At 48.6% G+C, this 12,255-nt stretch overlaps 1 protein-coding gene across 1 annotated transcript in view; it reads right to left on the bottom strand.

The window, feature by feature from the left end:
• Positions 1-1,049: 1,049 nt before the first annotated feature.
• The window catches only part of CDRT4 (CMT1A duplicated region transcript 4), a 44,524-nt gene continuing 33,318 nt past the window's right edge, over positions 1,050-12,255 (bottom strand). Inside the window, exons 5-6 of the mRNA XM_077746780.1 lie at positions 1,233-1,338; positions 1,050-1,109 (exon numbers count right to left, since the gene is read on the bottom strand). Coding sequence (XP_077602906.1) covers positions 1,077-1,109; positions 1,233-1,338 — 139 coding nt within the window. The 3' untranslated portion in view covers positions 1,050-1,076. The remainder of the gene's footprint in view (positions 1,110-1,232; positions 1,339-12,255) is intronic.

Below are 12,255 nucleotides of genomic sequence, written 5' to 3'. Positions count from 1 at the left end.
ATTTAAGAAACTGGGGGGACACGTGGGTGGCTCAGTCGGTTAAGCATCTGGCTCTTGATTTTTTTTTAATTTCTTTAATGTTTTATTTATTTCTGAGAGAGAGAGACAGCGTGAACAGGGGAGGGTCAGAGAGAGAGGGAGACACAGAATCTGAAGCAGGCTCCAGGCTCTGAGCTGTCAGCACAGAGCCCGACGCGGGGCTCGAACCCACGAACCGTGAGATCATGACCTGAGCCGAAGTCGGACACTTAACCGACTGAGCCACCCAGGCGCCCCATCTGGCTCTTGATTTTGGCTCAAGTCATGAACTCACAGTTCATGGGTTGGAGCCCTGCCTCGGGCTCTGTGCTGACAGTGGGGAGCCTGCTTGGGATTCTCTCTCTCCCTCTCCCTCTGTCCCCTCTCTGCTCATGCTTGCTCTCTCTCTCAAAATAAATAAACTTAAAAAGAAATTTGAGAGGATGCCCTCTTGCAGCGTATTGAGTTTAGTAGGCGCCAATTCTAAGATCATTTCAATGCTGATAGAAGTATGTTAGGCTGAATTGTACACGATTCTTCAGCTCACAGAGGGCAGATGCTGGGACTTCTCAGCCCCCGTGAGCACACGAACCAATTCCTGTAATGAATATAATATGCTCTTGTGCATGTCTCTATATCTCCTACCGGTTCTGTTTCTCTAGAGAACGCTGGCTCATTCTATGATAAGGCGGAAAACCCTGGGAAGGAAGAAGACGTACATACAGGGACTTTTTTCAACAGAGAAAACCATTTAACTGGAAAGACAGACTGAGCCGGAGGACGAGGCAGGAGTGGCCTCCGATGGCCAACCAGAGCCCCCCGGATGGTCCGCTGGAGCCTTGGGGTGCTTCTGCGTCCCGCAGGCCTGGCCACTTAACGGTGTTTTGGCCCCTCTTGCCCTGCCCCTGGGGCAAGTTCTGCAAAATACCTATTAGCTGCGCTTGACAGCCAGGGAGGGCTGAAGCCTCAGTCACTCTTCACCTTCCCTTGTCCATTCCAGATACTTATCAACGTGGTCTTCGTGAAAGGGATGAAGGATTGGCCACCTTTATTCTTGTTCATAAGGTTTGGATGGTTCTCGTGCTAGATGCCTGGGGGAGGGGAGCGGAAGGCCGCCAGCAATGAGACTTGCCTGCCCAGCTCAGGTCAGGGTCAGGCTGGGTTGGGGTGAGTCTGGGGCTGTCCGGGTCCGCTCCCTGGGGTTCCTCACGCACCCTCAAAGATGGTCTCTCAAGAGGCCGCCGACAGCACCCCCTGCGCCCAGCTGCCCAGGGTAGGGGCGCACAATGGGGGCCTGTTCCTGAGGGCGCCAGGAATATTCTAGGAGAAAAAAGCAGAGGGGAAAAAAATGTCTAAGTATCTGCCTTGGCTTCCTACGCCTCACCCACTCAAAACATTAACTTCATACCAAACCCCCACTGAATTGGTGTCCAGGGACTTCGAGCAGGTCACGAAGGAGCCCCAGCTTCTACGGTAGCTCCAGTGTGTGCCAGTCCCACAGCCTTACCCCCATGCTTCATGCTTTCGGGGTTTTTTTGGGTTTTTTGCTTTGGTTTGGTTTGTTCATTTTTTTCTTTCTTTTTTCTTTTCAAGTATTTGATGGAATTGTTTGTAGCAGTCATATTCCAAGGATGCCAAGGGTGGAATTTTTTTTTCTGATTTGCATTCTTCTCCTATTTGGGATTTTTTTTTTTTTTTCAGTGAAAAAGACATAACTTCAGACAGCTCTGTGACTTGGTAAATTCAAGTTTTGACCCTCCCTCTCACACCTGCTAGAAACAACTTCAGCCACGGCACCAGTTAAACAGATTTGGTTGCAGGCAGGGTTAGGGGTTCAGGGGAAGGGAAGGAATAGAGCTTTTGTTGTGCGATAGCCTAGTTATGAAATTAAACCTTTCGGAAGGAAGACAGGCTTGTCAGTTAACAGAAGAAAGGAGCCTATGTGTCCGTGAGCCATTCTGGTCACCTCACAGAAAAAAAGGGCAATTTTACTACCTAAAAATCACATTCATTCTTGTCAAGAGGCTCAGTGACGATCAGAAAAAAAATTACAGAAAGGCCCTCTGGGCTTCCTCATATCGGCCAGTAAGAGAGGCTTTAAAGCTGCTTTAATGAAAACAATTTGATTCCGGCGCATAAACAGGCAGACAGATCAATGGGACAATCAAGAGTCCCAAAAGATACTGAAAAACACAGAATAATGTGTTAAAAAAAAAAAAGGCAAATATCCAATCACCGAGGGAAAAATGGATTCTTCAATAAGTATTGCTGGGAAAACTGGCTAACCAGAGACGGAAAAGTTAACCTGAGTCTTCTTTCATGTCCATATCCTAAATGTGCTTGTAATACGTGTTTAAAAATGAAAAAAGTTATGGAAGTACCAGAAAAGATCATGAGATCATTTTTTATGTAATCTTGGAAGAGGAGACAGCCTTTCTAATTAAGACAAAACTCAGGGGACGCCTGGGTGGCTCGTTGATTGGGTATCCGATTCTAGATTTCGGCTCAGGTCATGATCTCATGATCATGGGATGGAGCCAGGCATGGGGCTCTGCACTGGGCACAAAGCCTGCTTGGGATTCTCTTTCTCTCTCTCTGCCCCTTCTCCTGCTTGCACTTTCTCTCTCAAAAAAACAAAAACAAACAACAACAACAAAAAAAAACAGAAACAAAAAACAAAAAAACCCTCAGAAGCCATAAATACTGATGAAGTTGACTATATAAATATTTACAGTTTTGTTCCTACGAAAAACACCGAAGTGATGTCAGAATACAAATGAAAAGATGGGGAAAATATTTGAAAGATGGATTATGGATAAAAGACCAATATATGAAGGGCTTAATATGAAAACAGGACTCATAAACCCCGAGTCAAAGGCCAACGACTCACTTTTTTTTTTTAATGAGCAAAACATAGAAACGAGAAGTTCACACACCCACAGAGGGAAATAGAAACGACATATTAAAGGGGCACCTGGGCAGCTCAGTTGGTTAAGTGTCTGATTTCGGCTCAGGTCACGATCTGGAGGTTTGTGGGTTCAAGCCCTGAGTTGGGCTCTGTGCTGACAGCTCAGAGCCTGGAGCCTGCTTCAGATTCTGTGTCTCCCTCTCTCTCTGCCTTTATCCCATTAGTGTTCTGTCTCTGTCTCAAAAATGAATACAAATGTTAAAAAAAAAAATTAAAATAATCATAATTTTAAAAAGAAATGACATTAAAAATGCAAAAAAGTGGGGCACCTGGGTGGCTTAGTCGGTTGAGCGTCTGACTTTCGCTTAGGTCATGATCTCGCGGTTCGTGGGTTCGAGCCCCGCGTCGGGCTCTGTGCTGACTGCCAGCTCGGAGCCTGGAGCCTGTTTCAGTCTGTGACTCCCTCTCTCTCTGACCCTCCCCTGCTCATGCTGTCTCTCTCTCTCTTAGAAATAAATAAAACATTAAAAAAAATGCAAAAAAGGAGAAAGCAAATTAAAACCTGTAAAATTTGTTCCCATACGGTTAAAATGTTTTTTGTTACTAATTAGGTCGACAAAGATCAAAACTTTGATAACACACGGTGCTGCTTAATATGTGCTGAAATCAACATTCTCATCAACTGTGGAGGGAAGTGTAGACAGGTGTGACTTATTCCAAATATCTTTCCAAACAAGATGGGCATGTACACCAGCCGCACTTCCTGGAGCTCATCTTGCAGATGTCCTCACTCCTGGGAGCCCAGACGCAGGGCGCTCTGAAGCTTTGCAATAGCTCGAGATCAGAACCCACGCAGACGTCCGCCAAGAGGTTTGGTTGGTTAAATACCGGTTACGTGCATTATGAACATTCACACCACAGTATATTCGCGGGGACGCCTGTGTGGCTCAGTCGGTTGAGCATCCAACTCTTGATCTCGGTTCCAGTCTTGATTTCAGGGTCGCAGCCTCGATCCCCGCATCGGGCTCTGCGCTGATAGTGCGATCCCTGCGTGGGATGCTGCATCTACCTCTCCCCTGGTGTGCATGCGCTCTCTCGCTCTCTCTGTGTCTCTCTCTCTCTCAAAATAAACATTTTTTAAAAATAGCATACTCCTCAGTAGTTTCAATGGAGGTGGTAATGCTGTATGTTCTAAGAGAAACAATCTCCAAGATTGCTAAGTGGAAAAAACAAGGAGTGAAGCAACACGTGCCATAGGTTTTGTGTGTGTGTGTGTGTGTGTGTGTGTGTGTGCGCGCGCGCGCGCGCGCCCGTGCGCGTTCAGGTGCACGCTTGGGCATTCACTCGACAGAGATTTACTGAGCAGCTGCTATGTGCCGGGACCCTTTTTAAACACGGGCGGGGGGAGGAAGGGCACAGTGGTAAACAAAATAGACAAAACCCTCTTTTCATATAAGCCTCTAAGCCTTGATGGAGCTCACATTCGTATTGTATTGTATTGTATTGTATTGTATTGTATTGTATTGCACTACACTGCACTGCACTGCACTGCATTGCATTGCATCTTCTTATATCGATGCAGAGAACTCTAAGTGGAAGAGGCAGTGGATCACAGGGTGGAAAGGAAAGTCCTAAGTAGAGAAAATGAAGAGACGGATGAGGAGCACAGGGTCTCCTCTTTCAATCAGGTTCTCAGAGAAAAGCCAAGCCTTGGAAGAGGTAAGGGAGGGGGCTCGCACCGGGCGAGGAAGAGAGGTCCAGCCAGAAGGGACAGCAAGTGCAAAGGCCCCAGAAGGGAGCCTAGTGGCAGGATGGAGGGAGACGGAGGGGCCAGGGAGGCTAAAGCAGTGAGTGCCAAGGAGAGCAGAGGGGAAGCCATTCAGAGGAGAGGGCGTAAGAGCGTTGGCTGTTTGAACGACTCTGGCTTTATACCGAGAGATGTGACATGATCTGACCCCAGGTTTTAGGAACGTACTGAGAATTTTCCAAGCAGCTACACACCAAGCCGTAGTGGTGATCGCCTCCAGGGAGGGGAAGGGTGGGGCGCAGGCAGGGAGGTGTGGGAGAGAATGACTCTGCATTATATTCAGTGGCCTGTTTCGTTTCTTAGTTTGATGGTGCACAAACTGCCTTTTCCGTTAAGAGCCCCTTTGCCCTGTGTAAGATACAGAATAAAAGGCCATCCCCCAGAAAGACACCCCCTTTTCCTGGATGTCTCGATAATCTAGGGGTTGCCTGGGTGGGTTTCCATCCATGGCATCAGAAGAAAGCTCCCAGGTGGAGAGTTGCAGGGACCTGGGGCGGGACGCCATGGTCATGTGCAGGAATCCAAGGGGGCACGAGCTTCCTTCCACCATAGATGCTACCATTCAATGCGTTGCACACAATGGTGGGAAAAACAGCAGGAAACAGGGTGGACTAAGAGATGAGCTTAGGTGGTTGCACAAAACCCAAGTTCTACCTCTCCTGGAGCCCATGCAAAACCAAGAACACCCTGGAAGGAAGGCATAGATGCCAACACCCTTTGCCCAGTGTGCCCTGGGGAGGAATATGGGTTTAAAAAAAAAAATCTTGAGGAAAGTCTATGATTCACCAATTTTTTAAAGAAAAGGAATTGTAGACTGCAGTCCATTTTTTAATATACTTGGGATGTTTCACCGTCGCATCCATACCCTTTCATGTGACTCTCTCTCTTCAAGCTCGGCTCTACTATCCTCATCTCTTTCAGAAAGTTTTCCCCAAGGAATTCAGTCTACCCCCATCCAGTCTATTAGGAAATGCTCAACACTCAGGCCACAAGGCCCTCTTCCCTGATCCATGACAGATGTCAGCAGTGAACCTGGAAGATTTGGATGTATTGAATTCAAATACTTGAATAAATCACTAGGCCTCTCTGACCATCTGTCTCATCTTCAAACTGATTGCATGAGAGTAAAGGGTCTCTATAAAATTATCTGAAACAAATCGATTCACTCAATCATTCTGTGCTTCTAAAGCAACTGGTTGTTGGGATAGCCCATGACCTGACTCAGAAAAGGATTACCAGGGGTCTGGGTGGCTCAGTCAGTTGAGCATCCGACTTCGGCTCAGGTCATGATCTCACAGTTCGTGGGTTTGAGCCCCGGGTCGGGCTCTGTACTGACAGCTAGCTCAGAGCCTGGAGCCTGCTTTAGATTCTGTGTCTCCTTCTCTCTCGGACCCTCCCCTGCTCACATTGTCTCTCTCTCTCTCAGAAATAAATTAAAAAACGCAAAAAAAAAAAGTAAGAAAGAAAAGGATTACCAAAAATGGAATCCCAAAAGGCTCCAAGGCAGGCTCCATTTTGTTGTAATCAAGGCACAACTTTTCACACTGATGACTTTTTAACATTACTTGTGAGTTCCTCAAAGGCAGGCCTTACACCCCACTTTCCTTCATCTACCCCATCTTTAAGATTCAGCATTGAGTTATTGACAAGCCAGGCCAGTGAGAGAGGAAATCCGAACAGGTCTTAGTCACTGCTTATGGATTTAGCTTTTGCTTTGCCTCTAACCTTGCTGTGGCTGTCTATCATTCTAGAAAAGGGGCTTGTGTTTTGGTTTTGGAAGGTGACCCACATTTTACCCTCTATCTGCCCCCAGCCTCAACTTGGGTCACTCAGCCTCCCAACCTTTCCAGACTGGAGCTTCTCAAAGTGCTTCTCAGGGAACCTGCATTGGGATGTGAGAAACTTGTTTAAAATGCAGATCTCTGGGGGCGCATGGGTGGCTCAACCTGTTAAGGGCCCAACTCTTGATATTCACTCAAGTCATGTTCTCACGGTAGTGAGATCAAGCCCTGAATCAGGCTCCATGCTGGGGGTAGAGATTCTCTCTCTCATCTCCCTCTCAGTCAATAAACAAACAAATAAATAAATAAAATGCAGCTGTCTGGGGCCCAACCAGACCTATTAAATCATGCTCTGTCCACGTGGGTCCCAGGAATCTGTATTTTGGGCACATGCAGAAGGCAATTCATAAGCACTCTGAAGTGTGAAAACCACTGCTTCTGCACCCTGACCTTCTTTTAATGTCTTGAATGGGCTGAATTCCTTCCCACTGAATGATCTAATGGTCTATAAAAAATTACTCCAAAATCTAGCAGCTTAAAGCAACCGACACTTCTTACATCACAGAGTTTCTAGTGGTGAAGAGTTTGGGGAGCAGCATGGCTAGGTGGCTCTAGCTTAAAGTCTGTTATGAGATTTCAGAGGGGTTCGCCAGTCCCCTGAGGGGACCCGGGGACCTGCTTTCTAGCTCTCTCACATGACTGTTGGCAAAAGTCTTCATGGACTTCCCCACAGTGCTGGTCACACAACGTGGCAGCTATTTACCCACAGCAAATGATCTGAGGCAGACAGTGGGCACTCAAGACAAAAGTCAGAATCTTTTCATAATCTAATCTTACAGGTGATATACCATCCCTTTGGCCATATTCTACTCATTAGAAGCAGGTCACTAAGTCCCACCCCACACTGAAGAGGAGAGAAATCAAGCTCCGTGTCTTGAAGGCAAGAGCATCAAAGGATTTATGAACATATTTTTATTTTTTAATGTTTATTTATTATGAGAGAGAGAGAGGTACAAACAGAGAGGGGCACAGAAAGAGATAGAGAGAGAATCCCAAGCAGGCTCTGTGCTGTCATTGCATATCCTGACTTGGGGCTCAAACCCACAAACCGCAAGATCATGACCTGAGCCGAAATCAAGAGTTGGACCCTTAACTGGCTGAGCCACCCAAGCGCCCCTGTGGACATATTTTTAAAAACACTGCTCTACTTGAACGTCTTCACCAATGCAATCATTAGTAAGTGAAAGGTGTCTTCATCACACACACACACACACACACACACACACACACACAAGCTTTCCAGGCTAAATCCTACTTGCCCTTCAAGTGTCGAGTCAGGCATTACTTGCCTCCTGGGCCTCCCTGTTCGGTCACAGGTGGCAGTACAATTGCACAACCCCAGGGGGTCATTATAGATTTGTGTGTTTATTAAAATAATTTTTCAGCAGGCGAGTGAAAATATAAGAGGCCAGTATTCTTGAATATCTGTCTCGATTTTCAGGGAAGTCTTTGTCTGGCTACAGGCCAGCGAAGAACCACCTCAGGAACCCCACAGCCCCACCTTGTGTGGCTCACTGGCAGCCCCCAGACTCACAGCAGAGCTCCTACCACATGCATCCCCCATGGGGAGCGTACAGCCCAAACCCAACATGCAGGCTGAGGTCCTGGCTGTGTGGTGGCTTACGAGCAATTGGCAGCAGTGATGAGTGTTGTTAGCTCTGGTTCTACAGGGCAGAATTCCATGACTGTTTGCTGGGCACATTCATCCTCAGGCGGGTGGCTGCCCCACACCCTCACTGGAGAAGCCATGAACTGCCAACCCAGAGATGACCCAGGGCAGGTTCTGTGAATCAGGAGGGGCTGATGAATGCCTGGGTGGAGAGGCCATGCCATCGTCCAGTGAGGAAAACTGAGACCTGGGAGCAAGCTGCAATTTCTGTGTTTGTGTGAGCCTAGGACATTCTCTTAACCTGGGTCCTCCCCATCTCAGCAGGGTTGAAGTATGAAGTAACGTGCGTGAACACACTGAGAATTTGTGTTTCCTACAAACGCAAGGTGTTTTTACACTGAGCGAGATCTGAGGGCAGGTCAGGGAGAAAGGAACTCCAGAGCCCCCAAGACTTTGCAGAAATCGAACATGCAAATTGAATCAGGAAGCACTGATTACCACGGGAAGTCACCCAGCTATTGAGAAAAGTGCGTTTGATCTCTGCCTGTTGACTTTAAGGACATCCATGAGCCAACATCTCATTGTTTAGTGAGAAAAGTCAAGGAAATGTACTTTGTGGGGCACTGGCTGGCTCAGTGGGTAGAGCGTACAACTCTTGATTTTGGCTCAGGTCATGATCTCACGGTTTTAAGATCAAGCCCTCCCTCAGGCTCCATGCTGGGTGTGGAGCTTGCTTGGGATTCTCGATCTCCCTCTCTCTCTGCCCCTCCCCAACTCTCTGTCTCAAAAAGAAGGAGGAGGAGGAAGTGGAAGAGACGGAGAAAGAGAAGAAAACGGAGAGAGGCTATTAACAGCAGAAAGACTGGCTCCAGTCTCCAGGAATATGACAGAATTGGGCCTGGAATCTGAGTCAATGGAGATGCACTGAGATCCGTGTTGGAGGTCGAGGAGGCCCTCACCAGGGAACAGAAATCGGATCGAGACTTGTAGACTTCCCAAAGTAGATGCTTCTGGTAGCAATTATTATTTATTTCATTGTGCTTCTGGGATCCTGAGTCTTCAGGGATGTTACCAGCTGTGCCTCAGGTGGCTTCAGGGGCCCCCAAAGGCTGGGTTGGGAAGAATCAAGACAACAGGGACCCAAGACCTTGAAGCAATGCCTCTGGCGTGAGACGGATGGCCAGGGTGACAGGTGGCCACAAAAAAGCTTCTGTGGAATATGCAAGCATTCCTCAGAGTCCCTGGGACTCTGTCATCCTCGGGCTGGAGGCTCAGACTCTGGGTATCTGAACATGAAAGCGACGTGCTTCTCCTGAGGTTTGTTTGTAAGGTCAAGGTCATCTTGGTCACTTATACCTCCGGGAGCCCGAGCCACTGCAGACAAGCATCTGACTTTGACATGACAACAAAATATTAACTAGATAACAAGCTCAAAAGGAAAGGAAGAAAGAGGGAGGAAGCAGAGGTGGGGAGCTCCATGGGTACGACCAGATGGAGGAAGGCCAAAGTCAAACAGGGGGAACCATGAGACAGCACACTGCTTTCTCCCCAGCTCCAAATGCAACCTTTGCCCCGAGCCTAGAGAAGGGCCTGCAAACCCCTGGCAAAGCTGGTCGGAAGCAAGGCCGTCCGTCACGGAGAAGAAGCAGAAAGGCAGGGCTCTGGGGATTTGGGGAAGTTGCATTCAGGCTCAGTAGGCCAGGGGCCAATGCTGGAGGCCCGCCCTAGGTCTGGTGGGGACAGCAAGGGAGCCTTGAGGTCTCCTTTGAAGCTGTCCAGCCCCATCCTCCAGGACGTAAAGGCAGGCAGGCAGGGAGTGTCGTACAACGGTCAGCGTACAAAAGTGGACACTGCCTCGTGTTGCCGTAAGGGGTCGAGAGGGAGAGGCCCTAACCCAAAGCCCGCCCGAGCTAGAGGACAGCTCCATGGTGCGACGGAAACAAACACAGAAGTCAGGGCCAAGCGTAAACTAAAGGCAGATCTGCAAAGTTCGAAAAACTCACCAGGACACCAAAAAATTTCAGCTTGGCCCCAAATTTGCCATGACCTCACTTTTTTTATGAGCAGCTGTCCTGATACTAATCCTGCCTCTTGCCATAATCCCTTTTCCGTGACACTGGAGAGAACACGTCGGGAGCCTAAATGCAGATACGCTATCACCCCATGCGTCTTTGTCACGTGCTGCACAGTTGTGATTGTCCTGTGTCTCCACGGCCCGATGTGTGTCTGCCACATTCAGGGCTCGGCCCCCCGCAAGGCACTGGGCACGAGGAAGCGTTCAGTGCCCATCGGCGTGGCTGCACATGTGGGAACGGGAGAAGAAGTTAGGTCTGTGAAGTTGTGTCCCTTCTGACAAAGGTTAGAGTAAAAACATAATCAGCTAGGAATTCCATCACATAGACATGGATTGGTCGTTAAACAGAAGAATCAGGAGTTCAGGTTCAAGAGGCTGCCTCCTATCATTCCAGGGCCCTGTAAGGAAGGGCCCATCAGAGGGACTTGCTGAATCCTTGATCTGTATCATGCTATCAGGACTAGAAAGAACTCTATTTTTTATATGATTTTTAAAGTGTATTTATATTGAAGGAGAGAGAGGGCATGCACATGAGCTGGGGAGGGGCAGAGAGAGGGGGAGAGAGAATCTCAAGAGGGTTCTGCACTGTCAGTGCAGAGCCCAATGTGGGGCTTGAACTCACAAGCTGTGAGATCATGACCTGAGTCAAAATCGAGAGTCAGATGTTTAAGTGACTGAGCCACCTGGGATCCCCAGGACTAGAAGGAACTTTATAGCAAAGCTGTCTACTCAGTGCAAACTTTCTACAAAATCCCGTTGAGTGTCTTTCCAGCCTCTGATTACGAAAGGGATCATCTCTTCCTAGTGCATTTAAAAAAATTTTTTTGATGTTTTATTTATTTCTGAGAGAGAGAGACAGCCTGAGCAGGGGAGGGTCAGAGAGAGAGGGAGACATAGAATCTGAAGCAGGCTCCAGGCTCTGAGCTAGCTGTCGGCACAGAGCCCGAGGCGGGGCTCGAACCCACGAACTGTGAGATCATGACCTGAGCTGAAGTCAGATGCTCAACCGACTGAGCCACCCAGGCGCCCCATTCCTAGCGCATTTTGTCTTGGGGGCAGGACTGCGTTGATGAACTAAGGAGAGGCAAGGATGTGGGTACAGGGGAGACAGTCTGGCTTGAAGCTGAGAGCCTGGGTTCCTCTCCCAAAGGGGCTCACTTACTCCAGGGTTAGCTGGTCAGCTCGGCAAGCAAGGGTATAATCCTATGGGCTATAAAACGGACAAGGAGAAGCTTTAACACACGGAAGTGTGAGCAGAGGACCCCGCACGCTCAGGGCGAGTTCCTTTCCAGCTCTCACTTTCTCTGGTACTAATTTCGCTCCCCACAAGAATCTTCCCGATTGGCAGACACACAGAAATGCCATGACCGAGGCGGTTCCCTACTTTGCCTCAACGGTTGTGTCTTCTCATCTCCCTTGTCTCCCTAAAATGATGCAATGCTCTGGGTGGCTGAACAATTGAGTCTAGGGAGGAAGTGCGTTGATGCCATAAGACGTGCTAGGGCACCCCCTCCCCCCTACCAGAAGCTCTTTCTAGAGGGGCCTCGGGAGGAGGGGGTGGCAATGTTTATTTCCCGTGGGGTACAGAGCCTGGAAGGAGGGATACGGGTCTCACACCAAGTCCTCCAATATCTTTTTCATGACACGGTTTTTCTGCCCTGTCCCATATGGAAATTGGGTCATGGTCAGGATCATGGCACAGAGTATGCGCTAGCGGTGGGTTCCCCCTAAAATTGAGGTGTTCCTGCATCCCTGCTGGCCCTGACCGTACCCCATCCCCAAAGTCCCAGAGAAATCTCACATACACGCTCTGTCGGGGAGCAGACCTGGCCCAGCCATGCCCGACAGGTTTGGGACACTGTAGTGTGACCTCAGCAGCTGGCTGAGGCTCTGGGTCGCCCGTAAGAGATTGGGGTGGGGGAGGGGTGGGGAAGGAGGAAGAGAAAGGATTTCCTGATCACTTGACAAACATAAGCCCAGGCCTGAGCTTCATAATAT

Source organism: Crocuta crocuta, unplaced genomic scaffold (assembly GCF_008692635.1).
Source record: "Crocuta crocuta isolate KB4526 unplaced genomic scaffold, BGI_CrCroc_1.0 scaffold139, whole genome shotgun sequence".
Lineage (NCBI taxonomy): Eukaryota > Metazoa > Chordata > Mammalia > Carnivora > Hyaenidae > Crocuta > Crocuta crocuta.
Note: the sequence above shows the minus strand (reverse complement) of the source record. Positions and strands in the feature narration are given on the sequence as shown.